This window comes from Rattus rattus, chromosome 9 (genome assembly GCF_011064425.1).
Source record: "Rattus rattus isolate New Zealand chromosome 9, Rrattus_CSIRO_v1, whole genome shotgun sequence".
NCBI classification, from domain to species: Eukaryota; Metazoa; Chordata; class Mammalia; order Rodentia; family Muridae; genus Rattus; species Rattus rattus.
In genome coordinates, this window is record NC_046162.1 from 54,303,924 (window position 1) to 54,322,596 (window position 18,673).

The 18,673-nt window shown below is 46.0% G+C and overlaps 1 protein-coding gene across 1 annotated transcript; it reads right to left on the reverse strand.

Moving 5' to 3' along the window:
* Positions 1–1,342: 1,342 nt before the first annotated feature.
* On the reverse strand, positions 1,343–17,794 carry Krt23 (keratin 23). Its single transcript, XM_032912800.1, has 8 exons — positions 17,332–17,794; positions 11,024–11,106; positions 10,027–10,183; positions 7,419–7,580; positions 7,214–7,336; positions 4,349–4,569; positions 3,457–3,488; positions 1,343–1,730 (listed from the first exon to the last, which is right to left on the reverse strand). The coding sequence occupies exons 1-8, from the start codon at positions 17,725–17,727 to the stop codon at positions 1,636–1,638; spliced, it is 1,269 nt and encodes a 422-aa protein (XP_032768691.1). The 5' UTR covers positions 17,728–17,794; the 3' UTR covers positions 1,343–1,635.
* Positions 17,795–18,673: the final 879 nt, after the last annotated feature.

Consider the following 18,673-nt stretch of genomic DNA (forward strand, 5'->3'; position numbering starts at 1 on the left):
ACCCTCAACTTCTCCCAGGATTATTTTGAGGAATGCTTCAACTTCATCTTGAGAGGAACATGTACCGTGGTCCCGTGGTATTTGAAGAGGATTGGATCAGGGAGGATCACCAAAATCCATGGACGATCAAGTCACCATATATAATGTCATAGTATTTTTATATAACCCCTTACTCTTTAAGCCAGCTCCATATTACTTATACTATCTAACGTAAGGCAAACTGTTGTTCAAGGCATTGTGACAAAGAAAAATGTCTGTACATGTTTTTCAAATGATTTTTTTACATATGGCTAGCCTGTGAATACAGACCCTAATGTCATGAGAATAGATGGTTGAAGATTTTGCAGACATTTTTCATATTTTAAGGATGTGTCAAGAGTAGCAGAAGAGTGGGTACTAAAAATAGAGAAGAAATCACTGGAGATCTGTGCTTTGTTAGCATAAATCGATCATCTTAGTAGGACAAAATAGTAGAAGATAACTAATCACCTCTAGTGTGGCTTTTTAAAATGCCATACACATTGAAAAGAAAAGAAAAAGGAGAGTATGAAAACAATTATAAAAATGAGATGCTGCAAATGTGGCAGATAGGAAAAGAACTCAACCACATCCTCCTTTAGTTTAACAACTGCTGGAGGGACCATGGAGATATAGACCTCCATCCAGCAGCACCAGCCTGGGGAGTGGCTGGTAAACACCCTCACTTTTCTGGGTATCAGGTTATTTGTTCTTAAAATGGGCATGTGCCTGTCCCATGTTTGTCTCTTAAGCCACTGATATCCCATCATTCCACGCTCCCATATTCTGACAACATATTCACAGACACGTGGCCTCCTTGCTCTTTTTCCCCAGCCCCTCAGGACCAGACATAAATGGCTTTGTCTCCTAGAGCCTTAGACAATAGCCTGTTCCCGAGGGGACAGAGGTCATCATCCCAGTAGGTTAGCCACCAGCCATAGATCACCATAGGCCTTTGGCTCCTGGCATTGGCAATTTGGATTTTAACATTCCTGTTTAATAAAATCCATCTCAATCTCCTTTCTTCACTTGAGCTCATATCTAGGCACTCAGATACTTTGCTACATATATTTGGCCACCTTAGAGAAGCTTCTCTCTATGCATCCCCCTCTTTTCTGCTAGCAGGGTCTAGACAGCCTCAAGAACCACACCTTATCCGTGGTTGCATAGCTTCAGGGTGATCCTTCTGTCACTAAAGGAGGATGTGCATGGCTACTGGGGACACATGTGGTTTTTGAAGACCCCTCTGGATCTTTCATGGAAGTGCTCCACAAACATCTCAGTAGGCCCTGTCTTGCCTGATAACACGGGTAAAGACAGGATGCCACCTGTATGGAGGTTTATTGGCTCCAAACAAAATGTATATCAATGGGCCTGGGACACTGTACCAGGAGAGCAAGAGAGTAGAGCTTTAATTTATAAACGTCTTCTTTCACTTGAAAATTGCAACAATATATTAAGAGCATCATGGGAAGTCCTGTGTGACCATTACAGGGAAAAGTTTCTGAATCCGAAAACTCCAAGGATTTCTGTCGAGACTCACCCATTAGAGCTGAGGCAAGGGCTTCCCACAGGGGATGGGATGTGGGTTTTACAACAGGCAGAGACTTCGTGGCCTCACAAATGCTTTTGGATCTCATTCACTTGAGAGAGAACTATTCTTCCATTGACGCTCTCTTGAGTGATAGCCTTGATCATTGAAGCTGGGGATCCTGAGGGAAAGAATCACAGTGGTCACTGCCAGGCTTCCCCCACCACCTACGGCAAGCACATGTTCAATGCCCCCGCTCCCAGCCCTGCAGGCTTTCTGTGCCCTGTACAATTCTCACCAAGCTATATGGCTGGCTCTGCTACAGGGAGGAAGGGTCTGACCTTGGAGGAAATCCTTGCTTCCTCCAGAAAGCAGAGGTCTCTGACCAGTGCTACTCCTTGGAGATCTGGAGCCCGATACAGTAGCTGATCTCTGGCCACCAGCTCGTGAGGAGCGCTTCCTACTCACAAGGACTCTGTAGCTCTTCACTACAGACTGTGCGTTGACAGAGCACTACATGCCATCCAGGGCATCTCGCTTTAAGTTCTAGAAACATGGCATGGATGGGCGAGAATCCAGGGATGTTCACTGTTCTCGAAAACATCATCCCTGATTTGAAGGAGTGCTGTGCCGACATCAATAAACTGGTTCTGGGCCACAGGGAAGAGTGGAAACTATTAATACATGTACAAGGGTAAACTTAATAAAGATCAAGCCTCTTGTCAGCACACAGCAGATTGTACATCAGGTACTGGGTTTCCCACCCCTGGATGTAGTTAAGATGCGGTTTTGTGGCAATCTTTCAGAAACAAGGCAGTTATAGCAGGCGCTCTGAAATGGTTAGCCAAATCTCTAATCTCTAATGCCTTAGAATAATTTTATTAAAAAAGTCTAACAAGAAAGGAATGCATGGTCCACGCTGATCCGTGCTAAACTTTTCTGTCATACATTCATGATAATCTGAGAAGATATGGTTCCCGGGTCACAGATGTGAGAATGTTAAACCTGTTGGTTGTTTCTGTCCCTCTCCTGTCCCTTTTCTTTGTCTACAGAATGCTTGCTCTATCTATACTGTTAGACAGCCTGTCTGTTCTAGAGAAGGATGCGTTGCATCACAGTCCCAACCTCACCGGGCCTCGGAACACATCCTTCATGACTCCCTACTGAAATCTCTTGGATACCCCTACTGCTCAACACAGCCAGGTTTGGGAACGGATGCGATGTACTTTCTTAGGGGTCCAGTTAACAGACTTCATCATTTCAGAGAGAGAGAGAGAGAGAGAGAGAGAGAGAGAGAGAGAGAGAGAGAGAGAGAGATTGATTCTAACAATCACCACTTTAATCTATGTCCTTCTTGCAAAGAGTTTGCATACACAAGCTGAGTCTTCCTTACTCAAAATTCCAAAGTTTCAAATGCTCCAGCTTCTAAAGCATTTGGAGCAGTGTCACGATGCTACGGGGGGACCTTATACATGGCAAGACCTTATATCATTCAAAAATATTATATATATATATGTTATGTATATAAATATTATATATAAAATATATAATATTTGATTAAATTTCATGTTTGGTGTTGGGTTCCATCCTCAAAATACATCATCATGTACATGAAAATAATGTTAAGAAAAAAAAACCCACTCCAAATCCCTAATTCATTTATTTGTAAGCTCTTTAAATAAGAAATATTTACTGTTCCCCTGCTAAAATAACCAGGGCCCACTTTGCTCTGTGGTGTCTAATTTGTTAACTTAATAGAAAATTTCTGGCTGTCTGGGAGGAAAATAAAAATTGAGCTGTGGACATTTGGGAGCCGAGTGTGAATTATGACCAATAGGGAGTGGGTAGACAGGCTGATCAGCTGAAACAACACCGAGAGACGGACAATGAAACGGGTTCTTCTTTACCTTTCAGTCTTGACTCAGGTTCATCCCTTGTCCTATGAAGGCAAAAAAAAAAAAAAAAAAAAGTTACGTTAGCAACAATCAGCCCCTGCTTTTTCCCTTCCTTGCCTTGTTTGCTACTTTTCAGCTCTTTACCGAGGATAATTGAACCTGACAGATTCAAGATCATGAAGTTGTCGGGACAACTGGATCCCAAAGAAGAGAGGGCCACCTTCCAGAAGGCCAGGCATCAGGAGAATTCTCCCAAGTCTTCCTGTTCCTCCCTCCAGCTCCCTGCAGTCACCAATATCCTTTCCCAAGTTGGTGTTAGCAACTCAGTTCTGGAGTTTCTGAGCTCCTTGGACTGGGCATAGTTTGTTCCAACTACATTTTATTTGAAGAAAACTTTCTGACACCCCCCCCCCTATTTTCTATTCTCTTTGGACCAGAGGCTAGGCATGATTTCAGGCATGGTCAGAAATAATCAGTTTGAAAATCTTGATTCTGTTAGCGAATCTTCCAATGCCATTGGTCTAAAACCTTTCCCCTGCCTTTCGTTTTTAATTTTGAACTCAACTTGAGTGCACTCTACTGGAGAAACACAACGGTCAAAACTGAACTCCCTCCATCTTTCCTTTGAACCATTACTTAATTTAACGGTTTGGAGAGTAAACCTTTCCATCCAGGGAGAACCTTTCAGCCTTCCAGCTCAGCGTGAAGGAAAGGCTGGATGGATACAGGAATCTTCCAGAGAAAATTAGTGTCTGTCTGTCTGTCTGTCTGTCTGTCTGTCTGTCTGTCTCTCTCTCTCTCTCTCTCTCTCTCTCTCTCTCTCTCCACTGTGGCTGAGACCCTGGGGACACATCCATGCACAGGAGCGCCATGTCCCGCATGTTCCAGCTGCTCCTTGCCTCACCCTTCAGTGTCTCCCTCCAGGAGCCGGCGGTAGGTGGCGATTTCCTTCTCCAGGTGGGTTTTTATGCCCAGCAGCACCTTGTGTTCGTTGTTCTGCCGCTCCAGGTCTTGGCGGAGCTGTATCAGCTCCTCCTCGTAGTGGGAGATTATCTGCTGCATGTCCTGGAGACGGCAGGAGTACCGAGCCTGGGTCTCCGTCAGCATGTTTTCCAAAGCAGATTTCTGAAAGAAGGAATGATATAGCCCATTCACTAGTCCACGGGGAGCTTCAGTCCACGGGCATGCGCAGTGTTAACTTACTCTGACCTCTCTGCGAGGTATTGTGGGTGACGCTGGGGAGAGGCAGGCTGACTTACAGGGGTCAGTGCTGGAGGTTCTGATGCCTGGAGCCATTGTGCCAGGGAACTCTTGGCAATGCCACCGTACCCCCTATCCTCGATGGTTTACTGGGGATCAGACAGGAGCTGCCTGGCTTTGAACCATTCCCAACGTTTCCATTTAATCTCTGGTTAGATGGAAAATTCCAGGAGGGAGAGGGACTGCATCCTCAGAGAATGGAGTGATGTCATGTGCAACAGAGAATGCGTGGTTTTACCTGATCGCCCTTGAATTCAAGATGAGCAATGAGGATAAATATATCTACAAACATTATCACACCTTCACACCGGACATTCCTATATGCTTAAAAATAACGTAGATGTTGATCTTAAGCTCAAATGACAACTGAGCATCCAGTCACTTGGTAAATCTAGTCTAGGCTAAGTGACAGTCTCTGACATACAATAGTGACAGGCTGCCGCTTTTGAGGAAAATTCTGAAACTTTAAAATAAAGCATCTCAGGTAGGGTTGAGATCAAGTCCTAACTTTGTACGGACTCACCCTCTGCTTTTCTGTAGAACTTTAATTTTAAGGAGAAAAATCATAATTATATTAGCTACCCACCCTCGAGTATCTGCTTAGTTTTCACTGGTCTCTCATTAACGCTGTCTGGCTATCAGACCATATTCCCCTAGTGCAGGCACCCTGTCATTTCCCCAGAGACGTGTTTCCTCCCTTCCCTTTTGCCCTTGAGTCTCATCTTCACAGTTGCCCTCTCAGGCCTTAGTCTCACTGAGGAATGAAAGCCATCTGGAGAGACACCAACAGTCACTCACCCTTGTTGCCAATCACAGATTTATCCATGTCCAGGTACCCAACACCTGAGCTGTCTGTTGCCATCACCTCCACCACCCCTGCCTTCATTATTGTTCTTTCTTCTAGGTGATCCTACCTTGATTTTCTGCCTTAAATCTACATTCACTCTCAGCCATTATCCAGCTTCTCTGCTTCCCTGCACAGATGGTAGACTTCCTCAAGGAGCTGGCTACACTGGTTGTTCCAATCCCCCCAAACCCCCAAAGTAGCCTACAGAGCCCCAAACTGTCTGGATCCATTGTGACCTGACCCATTGCCCCACTTCTCTTCCCTTCCTGCCCTTCTCTCCTCTCCCCTTCTCTCCTTTCTTTATCTTTGTTCCCAGATACTTCAAGAACGTACTTTTGCCTTTCGGCTTTTACATTTGCTGTTCCCCCCGCCTGCAGCAGCCCGCTCCTCTCCAATCTGTAGCCACATAAAGCACCTCCTCATCTCTCTCAGACCTTTCCTCAGCTGCCTGGTGCTCACGATGTTTAAGGTGGCAACTCTTCATTCTGCCAGGTCTTCCTTTCTCTGGTGCAGCCTTTCCCGCCCGACATACATATCTTTCGATGATTTGCAGAATTATGGTTTACATCCTCTATGTTCATCACTAAATTCTCTGTGCTGTACATAGTGCCAGAGGAGGAACACAGGTGTCAGAGCCACATTGACTCCAGGACTATTGTGAAATATAGTGGTTGAAATACATTGGACTCTGCAGAGCATCACACCACGACCATGACGGCCATCTTGAAAATGCATATTCTTATGGGAGTCAGGGTCCTCACTATACAGCCTGGGATAGTGTTGAGTTATCTTTCTTCTGAAGCCTCCCAAGTGCTGGGGTTACAGACATGTGTCCCCATCCCTGGCTGACAGTGAACTATGATCTCACTATCATTAAATTCACAAAATAAGGTTATTTACCATATGTTCTTTTGCAAAACAAATGAGCTAATTATGCTTATTCAAAACGCAGGGTAAAGCATCTCTCAGGAGCTACGCTGAGGATCAGAGGACTCAGTAGGTATGAAGGGGATCAAATGATAGGTTGCATGGTCTGAGTTTTGGAAATAGCACTGATCCAAAACGTCTTACCAAACTGCAATGAAAATAGAAATGGCTTACACTCCAGAACATATTTGGGGTAGTGGGTGACACGTCACATACATAACGAACAGAGAAGCACACTGGAGTCAGCCAGGGCTAAGTTAGTCACCCACCATGCTTGAATTTCTTTTTATTGGAGTTCTGGAACATACTGGGTATAAGTGAGGTGAGGACTGATAGACAATATATGTGGGGACCGGGTGGGGGTGCTGTCTAGCATCTCTCACCTCTGAAATCACATGCCCTCACCACCAGCAACTCCCAAGTTGTGTGACCTTCGCTAAATTTGTTAACTGCCTGGAGCTTTGGTTTTCTTTCTGTTACAATGAGAAGGTTAAGACCTACCAGGAAAGGTCAATTTGATGACCAGCATTGGTCTATAAAGAGCTTCTCAGCCAAAGTCTAGCTACGTCTTTACTATAGCAATGTCTTCTCATTCTCAACACGAAAAATTTGAATGGAAATTAGGCAATGATAGAAGTCCAAAGGGGACCAGGGAACTGGGGCCAGGAGACAAGGTCAAGGAAGGCCCTATGGAGGAGACTGTAGAGGGTCCAGGATTCTCCTAGTTCAACTTACCCTGTTGTGCTGGGCCTGCAGGTCAATCTCTAGGGCCTGGAATGTTCGCCTCAGCTCATGGATATCACTATGGTTGCCTTGTACAGGCACTGGACTGGCCACCTCGTGGGTCATGGCGGCTGACTGTGGAGCAATCACAAGCAGGGAGTCAGTGTTGTGACATGTGGCAATAGAGGAATCCGATGTCCGGTCACTTGTCTTTTACCTGCTCTCTAAACCAGGTGTCCAACTCTTGATGTTTCTTCTTTATTATTAACTCATATTCCTGCCTCATATCTTCCAAGACCTTAATCAGATCTTCCCCTGGAGTCGTGTCCACCTTCACATTGACCTTGAAGTCGCTTGGCCAGTGATTCTCCTCCATTTCCTGTTTAGTGACAGAGAAAGAAAATGAACTGGCCCGTGACAATCAGAAGGCTGGATTGTTGTTTCAATTGGCACTGGTAAATGGTTCTATTTATGTGGTTGCCGTTCTCACTGGTATGACAATTTCATAGTTATTACAAATCGACTAGACAGCATGTGCCTTGACTCCAAAACTATAAAATACAGACCAACATAACACATGTACCATGGTTTGGGTATAAAGTGTCTCCCCCAAAGGGCCATGAGCTGTGGGCTTGGCTCTCAGTGAATAGCATTTTCTTGGTTGGTTCAGACAGCGTTAGGAGATTTGGGGCATTGCTGGTGAGCCCCTGTGCTTGTGTTCTTGGAGAGATCTTATCCCTGGCCCCTTCCTGTCTGTCTATCCTTTGTAACCATGAAATGAAGAAGCTCTTTTCCCCAATTCTCCCAATGCTGTGACACACATTGCCTGTGTGTATGGGTCAAGTAGCCATGAATGGAGCCGCTGAAACTCTCAGCCAAAATGAATTTCCCTTCCCAACAGATGTTTCTGCCACAGTGATAGGAAGGAGGCACAGCACACTCAGGGAACGTGTAATAGGACCTTGTGGGAGAGGGGCTTTTCACGTCACAAAGGACAGAGAGAAGCAAGGCGGAGAGGGACCGAGGAGAAAGAGGGAGGAAGAGACAGGGGAGATGGAGAAGGAGAGAGGGAGAGGGAAAAGGGGGTGGTGAAAGAGGGAGGAGAAGAGGACGAGGGAAAGGGAGAGGGAAGGGGCAGATGAGGGGAGGGAAAAAGGGAGGGGGAAGAGAGAGAGAGAGAGAGAGAGAGACAGAGAGACAGACAGACAGACACACACACACACACACACACACACACACAGAGAGAGAGAGAGAGAGAGAGAGAGAGAGAGAGAGAGAGAGAGAGAGACTTTCATCGAACATAGATCTCTCAGTCCAGCAATACCAGCTGCCCGGTGAGTCCCAGGTCTCCGGGACTTCTAAAACAGTTCTGTTTTATGGGGTCTGAGCATTCAAAACCCCATCTGGTGGAGGACCTTTCATGTTCAAACAGTAACAGCACACAGTCAGACAGTTTCTTTGACCCAATTCCTTGGTTGAGCGTATTCCAGAAAGCAGTTGCATGTCCAGAGCAAATAGATTCCTTTCTAGCAGGTGTTCACTGGCAATGCGTCCACGCAGTTAAGCAGTGAGCATTTCCAGTTTTAGGCCAAGGCTTTAGGGAAGCAGTTAGTTCTGCAACCAGAAACCAAGCATTGGAGAAGCTTTACAGGGAAAGCAAGCGATCATAGTAAAGGTGTTACTAAGAACCACTGTCTTAGTAACCAGGCTATTCAGAAACCAGGCTCTTCGATGTTCAGAAGCAACCAGGTTGGTCTGAAGTGTTTTTCTGTCCCTTTGCCAGTCTCAGGGACTCAGAATGAACAGAAGTTCTTCTGCAAGTCAGTTAAATACATCTGTGGATTAGGATTCTTGAGTTTTGGGTTTTAGCATCTTCTTTATCCCATTGCCCTTGTTTCTAAACATAGGGCCAAAGACAGATGTGTTCAATGTCACACATTTTTTCTCCCTCCTCCTCTCTCTCCCTCCCTCCATCCCTGCCCCCTTTCTGTATGTCTTCATATATGTATATAAATATATGTACCTCTGTATACATGCACGTGGAGGCCAGGGGTTGAATTGGGCATCCCCACCATCCCCGTTCTGCTTCCTCTAGTGCTGGGCTGCATGCCACCACACTCGGGGTTTTATGAGTGTGCTGGGGTTTTGAATTAATGTCCTTAGCTTCTGCAGCAAACATTTTATTGACTAAGACTTCTTCCCAATCCCACTTATTTTTGCATCTCTATGTATGCGGTGCACATGCATGTACGTATGTATCTTTGTATGTTTGCATGCACATGTGTGTTCATGGATATGGTAGCTCAACACTGATGTTAGATGTTTTCCTTATTGCTCTCTACTGTTTTTTATTTTATTGAGGCTGGGTCCCTTGATGAACCTGGAGCTCACTGACTTGGCTACTCTTGGCCTGCCAGTTTGCCCTGTGGATCTGGTCTCTGCCTCCCAAGTGCTGGAATAACTACACTTGCTTAGAGGGCTCTGGGGATCTGCACTGCAGCCCTCATGCTTATGTATCGAGCACTATAACCACCGAGCCATCTTCCCAGTCCTGATTATATATTATATTATCAAGTCCAGGTTACCAGCGTGTGATAACAGATCGTCAGTTACTATTATTTTCCAATCACTGCTAATTATGATCGCACTTGGTGGTTTTGTTTAACATCTAAGAAGAGAACCTTTAACTTGGAAAAAGTGGACGTTTCTGTGATTCCTTATGGGGAACCTGGCACTCAGGCAGTGGTCCCTTCTGCTACTAAGGGGTCAACTGGACTGAGAAGTTAGGAGCAGAGAAGGTTCCCAGGAGCCCAGGACAGCCCTACCTGCTCATGCCGCTTCTTCATGAGAATGAGCTCTTTCCTCATTCCCTCCACCTCCTGTTCCAGGTCTGTCGTGACGATGGTCAGATCATCCAAGGTCTTTCTGAGGCCCTCAACTTCAATCTCCAAGTCTTTCTTTAACGAGTGTTCATTTTCAAACCTTTAGAGAGAGAGGAAGAGCAACCTGTTGTTGGAAGACTGTGGGGTTTGCCAGGGTCCACTTGGGTTTAGAGGGGATGCTCTTACCTTCTGGGTATAAGTGAGAGACTGACTGATACATACGGGATACCTTTAGCACATTGATACATTGGACATATATGGATGTGTATGTATATGTAGATATACACGGATATAGCACATTGTTCCATGCTATGCTTGTCTGTGGCGGTGACTCAGTGCCAACTTTTAAAATGAGTACAGAATAGAAGACACGTAGCCCGATATCCATCACCTAGATTTACTACCCACAAATACCTTGCATGTGTGTTTCATCTACATACATTGATGAAAAAATGTCTTTTTTCCTTTGTGGTTGTTGGTTACTTATTTACTTATTTTTGAAGTAAGATCTTGCTATGCACCCCAGGCTGCCCTTAAACTCACGATCCTATTGCTTCTGCCTCCCAAAAGCTGAGATTCCAAGTATACACCATGGCACACTGTTCATTGTTGAAGACGTTCAAAGCATTTCCTAGACATTGTGACATTTCAACCCTAAGTACCACAGAGTACATTTTTTTTTTAAGGAAAAAAATATTTCTTTCTAAGTAAGTATTACAAAATTAGCATACCTAAAACGGAAAGTTCTTATTAGCGCCCAGTTCTTGGTTCATATTCAAATCTTCACATGCTATCATGTGCACGTGTACCTGGGTTATTTAAATTGCATGAGACTTTTGTCCTGCCCTTTAGTGATAATCCAGCAAGGTTGTGGCGGCAGGTTCTGACAGGCTGTGGAACAGGCTTTCCCTCCGCGGAACTCTGTGAGGAAGGGACTTACTTGAGGTTGAAGTCATCCACTGCCATCCTCGCGTTGTCAATGAGCACGACAATGTGGGCGTTGGCCATCTTTCCGTCCACTATCTGTAAAATATGTTCAGAGAAATTAGTCCACTTCGTCAGATCCAGCCATGACAACTGCATGCCTGCACCCATGTTTCTTCCACTAGTGACTTTCAGCACAAAAACTGTTTTCTTCTTAGAAAAAGATTGTGTGTGTGTGTGTGTGTGTGTGTGTGTGACTTTAGTGCAACATATATGTACAGGAGCCATCAGAAACCAGATGGTCACCTGAAGTGGGTGCCAGGAATCAAACTCAGGTCCTCCAAGAAAGCAGTAAGCTGTCTTAACTGCTGAACCATCTCTCCAGTCCCCAGACAACTTCCTTTTGCTGTGGCGGGATAATGAGACTCAAAACATGGTAAGATCATGTCCGCAGTTGGTTCACTGTCTTTTTAAAATATAACTTTCTCCCCCCTCGTTTCTTCATCGTTATTGATATTACTATTATTATTCAAGCCACCAAGTCCAATTAGCATCGTCCGTACATGCAAGGGGGTGAGGCCATGCACTGGGGAGCAGCCAACTCCCTGTTGTCATTCCTCCTCCATAAGAAAAATAACTCTCGGGTTGGGGATTTAGCTCAGTGGTAGAGCGCTTGCCTAGCAAGCGCAAGGTCCTGGGTTCGGTCCCCAGCTCCGAAAAAAAAAGAAAAGAAAAAAAAAAAGAAAAATAACTCTCCCTCTTCCAGTGGCCACCAATTGCCAGTAGCCCCTCAGCTAGGGGTAGCGCCTACCCCGTCCATACTGGAAGTTTTATCTGGCTTGATTTCGTGCAGGGCCTGGGAAGGCATCTTAGCTGCTGGCTGTGCGTTCCTGTGTACGGTAGCCACATCACATCCTGAACATGGCGGCATCTCCCAGCACTCCTCCCAGCTCCCTGGCTCTTACACTTTTTCTGCCTTCTCTTCCTCAGCGCCTTGGAGAGCAGGGCAGGTCGGTATAGATGAGCCATGTATAGCTGGGTAGGCACGGTCGCTTATCCTTAGTGATTTGAACAGTTACGAGTCTCTGCTAACTAGTACCCACCACAATAAGAGCCTTCTCTCACCAAGGCTGAGAACAGCACAGGTTTATGCAGAGCCTGGATGGGCTGGGATTGGCCAGAAGAGTGAAGCAGGGGAAGAGAGGACGGTGCCTCTTGGTGATGCCTTCTAACTGTCTGGTAATGAGAATGGGGCTTAAGGAATGAGACTTTTTCTTTTTCAAAGATGGTGGTGTGTGTGTGTGTGTGTGTGTGTGTGTGTGCATGTGTAGGTGTGTATTGCACATGTGTGCAAGCATATACCCATGCACATGCACATACTTCAGAAGGACGGAGGAGGACCTCAAGTGTCCCACTCCAGCACTTGCCTCCTTATTCCCTTGAGACAGGCTCTCTTCCTGAAGCTGGAGTTAGGATGGTGGCCAGCGGCTGGCTCCTAGCAACCCTCCTATCTCCCACTTCTCCCCACTGGTGCTGGGTTACAGGGATGTATGCTTATTCCTGGCTTTTGACACGAATACAGAGGATTCTAGGATTCTAACTCAGGCCCTCAGCCTTGTACAGCAGTTGCTCTGGCCTACTGAGCCATCTCCCCGGAGTCTGAGCTTTTCTTACTGTAACCACAAGGCAAGATTTCCTCAAATGCAGTCATTATCTCAGGCGCATGCAATTCTTGCTAGCGGTGCATTCGTATTTCCAGTGTGAGAACTAATGTGAAGTAAATTTCATATAGTCTTCATATAAAGAAATTATTATTAATTATTATTATTAATAATTATTATTGTTACTTCTACTACTACTACTACTACTACTACTACTACTACTACTACTACTACTACCACCATTACTATTTTGCCCAGAGAGTCTAGAGCCATATATGTAGCCTTCAGGAAGATGTATTTGTAATATATTTGTGACAAGATTCCCTTGATCTCAGCTATGAAAACACAAACTCAGTGAATTCTTGACCACCAAATGCTTCTGCTTAAGAAGTTTCCACAGTATTAAGGCCGTCAGCCGAAGACTCACTAGATATTTACTTAAGTTTTATTTACATTAGAATGACTCGTTCGAGGTGTTTGAACAATCGTGCATGCAGGACCTTAGGATTAGAGAAAGGACTCACATTTGATGTATACCATGATCTCTGGGGGGAAATGGTGTCAATTTCTCATTGTCTAAAGGTAGAGTGGTGGTTTTGTGCGGAGTATTGGTACAGAGTACAGCTGTTGTGTTTCTTTGGCCTGGCTTCCTTCCCGATCAGGCCACATGATTGGACAGTCACTCCGCCCTTGTGCTTCGGTCCCAGTGTCTTTACAATCAGGGTTTTGTATTAGAAGCAGGTGACCTCAGAGATGCCTGCTTTTAAGGTTTTGCAATGCAGCTGGAGAGGCAGAACCTGTGGCATTCCCACTGTATTTGTATAGCTAATTCCTTTATTTGGAGAGGGTTTTTCTTAGGGGAAAGCTCTTCCTTAAAACAAAGGTGCCTTTTCAAACTCTAGTCCTATTTAAAGCTCCACCGATGATTTGGAATTTGGTCCCTTGAATGAACAATACGGCTTTCACAAGTAGGGGGGACGCTGGATCTAAATCTCAAAGAGCCAGTCTGGGGTCACCCGCTAGCTGGGTGAGGACATCATAGACTCAGTTCCTTCATCCACAACAATAATAGTGGTTACTGACCACTGGCACCGACAAATTATCAGAGTCAGAAGATAGTAAATGTGATAATATTGCATGCATACCTGGCCTGCTACAGGCACTGTGAAAGGTTCGTTGAACTTTGCCCTGGAAGTGGAAACAGCAGGTATTTCCTTGCTTCTTGTCCACAGTGCTGCTTTATGGCGTTTTCTTTTTCTTTTGAACAAACCAGCCTTCTCCCTTCTAGGTTTCTTATTCTCGCTATTGTTTGCTCACGCAAAATAAAAGTAGCTCCGCCCCCACAGCTCCACCCCCAAAGCAAGTAGCTCCGCCCCCATAGCTCCAGCCCCAAAGGGCGGGGCTCTGCTGTAAGCCCTTCTTTCTTGTGCACTGAGTGACTGTATTCATCCATGCTGACCGACGGCCCCCATCGTGAGCAACCGAAACGGAGAGGTAAAAGTACCCTGTGACCTTAATTTGACTCCTCCAAGTTGAAGTGGTCACTTATCCACCGAGAAGCCCACACCAGGTGTGTAACCCCACCCTCTCTCTCAGCCCTCGTTCTTACGGAGAGTGAGACCTTGGGGTGTTTTTGGCATCTAGCGGATGTTGGGCTGGAGATGAAGGTCAGTTTGCAGAGTGCTTACCTAGCATGGGTTCAATACCCAGCACTGCATAAGTGGAACATGGTGGCACATTCTATCAATCCCAATGCAGGAGAGGTGAAGACAGAGGTTCAAGGCTATCCTTGGGTACATAAGTGAGCTCAAGGCCTGTCTTGGCTATCTATATAAGACGAACTCTCTCCTTCCTATCTAGATATGTATGTGTATATATGCATTTACATATTTATGTTTTCGTGCCCCAGCGTTGTGTGTGTGTGCAACATGTGTACACAGAAAGCTGCAAAGGACAGAAAGGCCATTGGACCGCCAGGAACTGGAGCTACAGGTGGCTGTAAGCCAACTTTTAGGGTCTGGGAATTGAACTTAGGTTCTCCCCAAGAGCAGTAGCCCTGAAACCATTTCTCCAGAGGCCACATCTCACGTTTAAAACTTCTTCTCACTCTTTGGCTTTCCTTAATAGGGTATTGTGATGCAGTCAGTATTTCTAAGACATCCTTACTAGTCATAAAAGGATGTGGATGGATTGAGAAATAAGATATGAGGCATATATTTTAAACCATATGTTGTAACAACCATCGAGGTTCTCCCCAAGGCCCTGAGTTCATTCTTTGAAAATCTAGCTGGTGCATTTAGCAGAGTATCATCGCCCCAAGGTATGCATGCAGTCTCCTACTCAGGAGAGGCAAATAGACAATTTGACCGTGCTCCCGATCACCAGGGAGTTTTAAAAATGATATTGCCACTGCTATGTCCAATTTCTGTGTTTCAAAAGGTTTAGATCCCTTTTTGAACTATGTTTCTCATAGACTTTTTGAGTAACATTGAACATTGCATGGTGAGGGTAAAATGTCTATTTACTCAGAGAACTTTATCAGGACCAGGGAGAGGCCAGCCCCAGGTTTCTGAGGAATCCCTTAGGACCTGGCAGAAGTCAGGAATGACAGACAACCTACACCTCCAGGACTGACACTCTTCCAAACCAGAGATGAAACATCCAAAGCACAGTCGAGAAGAACATGAACCTTGACCTAGTTGGCCTGAGAATCCAGAGATCTGGTCCGGTAGAGAGTGGGCTGGCTGTTCTTACTCACAACTGAACCCACTCCTCCCCCTCTCCCGCCCCCCAATTCCATTCTAAAGAATTTAGAAAAACAAGTAGAAAAAGTATCCAGTTTCAGCCCCCCTGGTCTGGAAGTTGGGGATACAAATATTTGCTTCTCAGATCCGTGAGAATTGAACTTTCTGAGCTGTGTGTGGCACAGGCTGTTCTGTCCACCCGCTGCACGATCCTTGGGGCTAAACCCGTGCATTTGATCTTCCTATGAGTCTGGCGAGTTGGCGCCACGCTGGCACGCTGGGATGGAAGTCGGATCATTTGAAACAGACCTGAGTGGAAGCCCCACCTCTACCCTTTGCTGCTGGCTTGGGGGTTTATTTCACAGTTTTGAACTTCAATTTCCTAGCAGAGTTCCTAGAATGACTTTGGATAACATAGATCAGTCCTACCGTGGCAGAAAGCCCTTTGCACGGACTTAACACCCACCACACCGCTCGGTATACAGTAGGTGCTCAATAATAGTCGCTCTCCTTTCCTTCCCCTCCCTACTTCTCTCTCCCGCTGGACTGTCTGTGGTTGGAGCAGGCGTTAAGCTGGTATTTCTTTTGGGAGTCGCGCTCCTGGCCTCTCCATCTGCAGACATCATCTTTCCCCTCCATTCTAAAACCAAAGCAACTTCATGAAACGAAAAACAGCGTGAGGATGTTGAGTCACCTTGTTTTCTTCACAGAGACGGCCGCGCACTCTGTAGTTAAGGCAATTACGCACTTGGTTATTAGGCCGATTATTCGATAATTAGGGGTCATTACAAGGACAGATTTATATTATCTTGATTGGTCCTTCCTACATTCAAGCAAATATGGCTGAGCATTGTGAAATAATATGGTATTAATATTGGAAGCCTGTGATGGTCTTTGCGGGGGTGTGGGGGTGTTTAAATCAAGCTTCCACAGGGATTTTTCTGGAACCCTTCATACAAAGGGAAGTTTTGTAGCTTTAAGAACATAACTGCGTGATGATTGTCAAGGAGGCCCTCTACTTGTATCCAGGCACCCCAGAAGGTAAGAGCTGAACCGTTTTGGTGTTTGGTCTAGAAGCATCTTTTCTTTTGGAAGCCTATCTCCATAGTCTAGCCCAACTCTCTAATTGTTAAACTCCCAGTGTTATCAGCGCCCCCCCCCCAGCAATATGCCTTTCTCAGAAGTGTGAGCAACTTTATCTCCTCGAAGTTTCTAGAAAAATAGCCAGGGAGGTCATAACAGTATATCTGCTGGTGAAGTGTGACAGCGTTCTCCCCATGATCTACCCGGTAGCACAACTCAGCCTTCTGTTGCTAGAGAGTCACACGGTCGCCAGGACTCTGAGGTGGAGCAGGACTGATCTGATTTGAAAGTCAATTCTCTCCTGGGCCTTGTGTACCGAGGGTGCACCCAGCCTAGCAGCCTTATCATTTCGACGTTGTTGGATCTCGAGTGATACTGCACAGTGACCTGCTGCCTGGCACTCCGAAGGCTTACAGTGTTGTTTTCGTCCACGTTTTAAAGTGTGTAGAAAACCAGGCCATTTTGCTGTTCAAAAGATGGTCTACCATAAACTCCGAAATGTTTGCTGTCTGGTGTCCACATCATTTGTAGAGAAGAAATTATTATTATTTTTTCTTTTTTTTTTGGAGCTGGGGACCGAACCCAGGGCCTTGTGCTTGCTAGGCAAGTGCTCTGCCACTGAGCTAAATCCCCAACCCAGAAATTATTTTTATAAACAGGTTTCCCCGAGTCCATACCTAAGGTATGGCACTAAGATTTAGGTGAGCCATACTTAAGATTGAATTCTTTTGCTTTTTGCTCTGGGAACTGTCCTATGCACTGTCTGGCTCCCCCTCCCCTATCCTCCTTGGTTATGACAATACCATGGCAAGCTGCAGGGTCTCTCGGTGTCTTACCTGCTCCTGGAGGTGGCTGATGTTTTCTTCATATTGGGAATAATCCTTTTTGGTGCTGGGTTCTCTCTCCTGATGCCACTGAAGGATGCGACTTTCCAGCTTCGAGTTGGCCTCCTCCAGAGCCCTCACCTTCTCCAGGTAGCTGGCCAGGCGATCATTGAGGTTCTGCATGGTGGCCTTACCATTTCCTCCTAGCAGGGGACTGCTGCTTCCAGAGCCCCACGACCCTCCAGGAGGCAGGCAGCCTGGTGTGGTGAAGGAAAGGGAGATGCGGACACCCCCTGCACCTCCATGGACACTCGGGGTCCTGTGGCAGCTCCCACGCTGCCCCCAGGCGCTTCCGAGGCTGTGGACGGAGGCCGAGTAGGTCTGGTTAAAGCTGTGACTGGAGTTCATGGTCCCATCTGTGTATGGAGCAGGGCTGCCTCAGCTCTCTGACACTCACAGGACTGAGCTGCCTCAGACTGCATTGGATGGTTTTATGCCCTTTGCTGTGGGAGTTTCCTTCTCTGACAGCTGTACCGACAAGATCCTATCATTGTGCAATGTGTGTTTCCTCTTGGTCAATCCCGAGGTGCCCCTGGGCCAACACACTCTGCTGTTGTTGTTTAGAACCACTGAACATGCCTGTTACCGCCTCTCTCCCAGTGGTAACCCGGGGGCGTGGCCCAAGACATCAGGTGGGTAGCGTGTCATCTCAGATGTCTTTCTAATCTTGTGGTGGAAAGTTTCCAGTGTATATTCACTCAAAAGGTCAGATGAAAGTCCACAGAAACTGGTGTGGTATAGATTTTCTTTTAAAAACCAACCATTAATCACACACACACACACACACACACACACACACACACACACACACAGACAGGGAGAGAGAGAGAGAGAGAGAGAGAGAGAGAGAGAGAGAGAGAGAGAGAGAGAGAGAGAACTCCAGATAAACCCTCTCACAGCCAGAGTAAGAAAGACTTCCAAGGTTAGAACCAGAACAAACCAGAATCTCAGGTCCTGGAAGAAATCTGCTCCTGTACGGAAGGAAACAGAGAGGACACTGAGTATCTGATTCCTTTGTGGCTGTTGCTGTTTGATGGAAAGTAATTTCAAAGGAATCACTCTTCAGAACAAACCCTCAATTACGGTCGTAATTAATTAATGAATGACCGGCTTTCCGCTTCCAGGATGCCTTTCATCCCAGCACACCTTAAAACCAAACAAGCCAGCCTGTGCCTGGGATGTCCCTGGGCTCCAGAGAGGAAAAGATGGCATTGTTAACTTTGCTGTTTGACCAGCAGCCCCTGGGCAGTCTCTGATTTTGGTTGAGTCCCTGGACCATTGGCTTGTGTGTGAC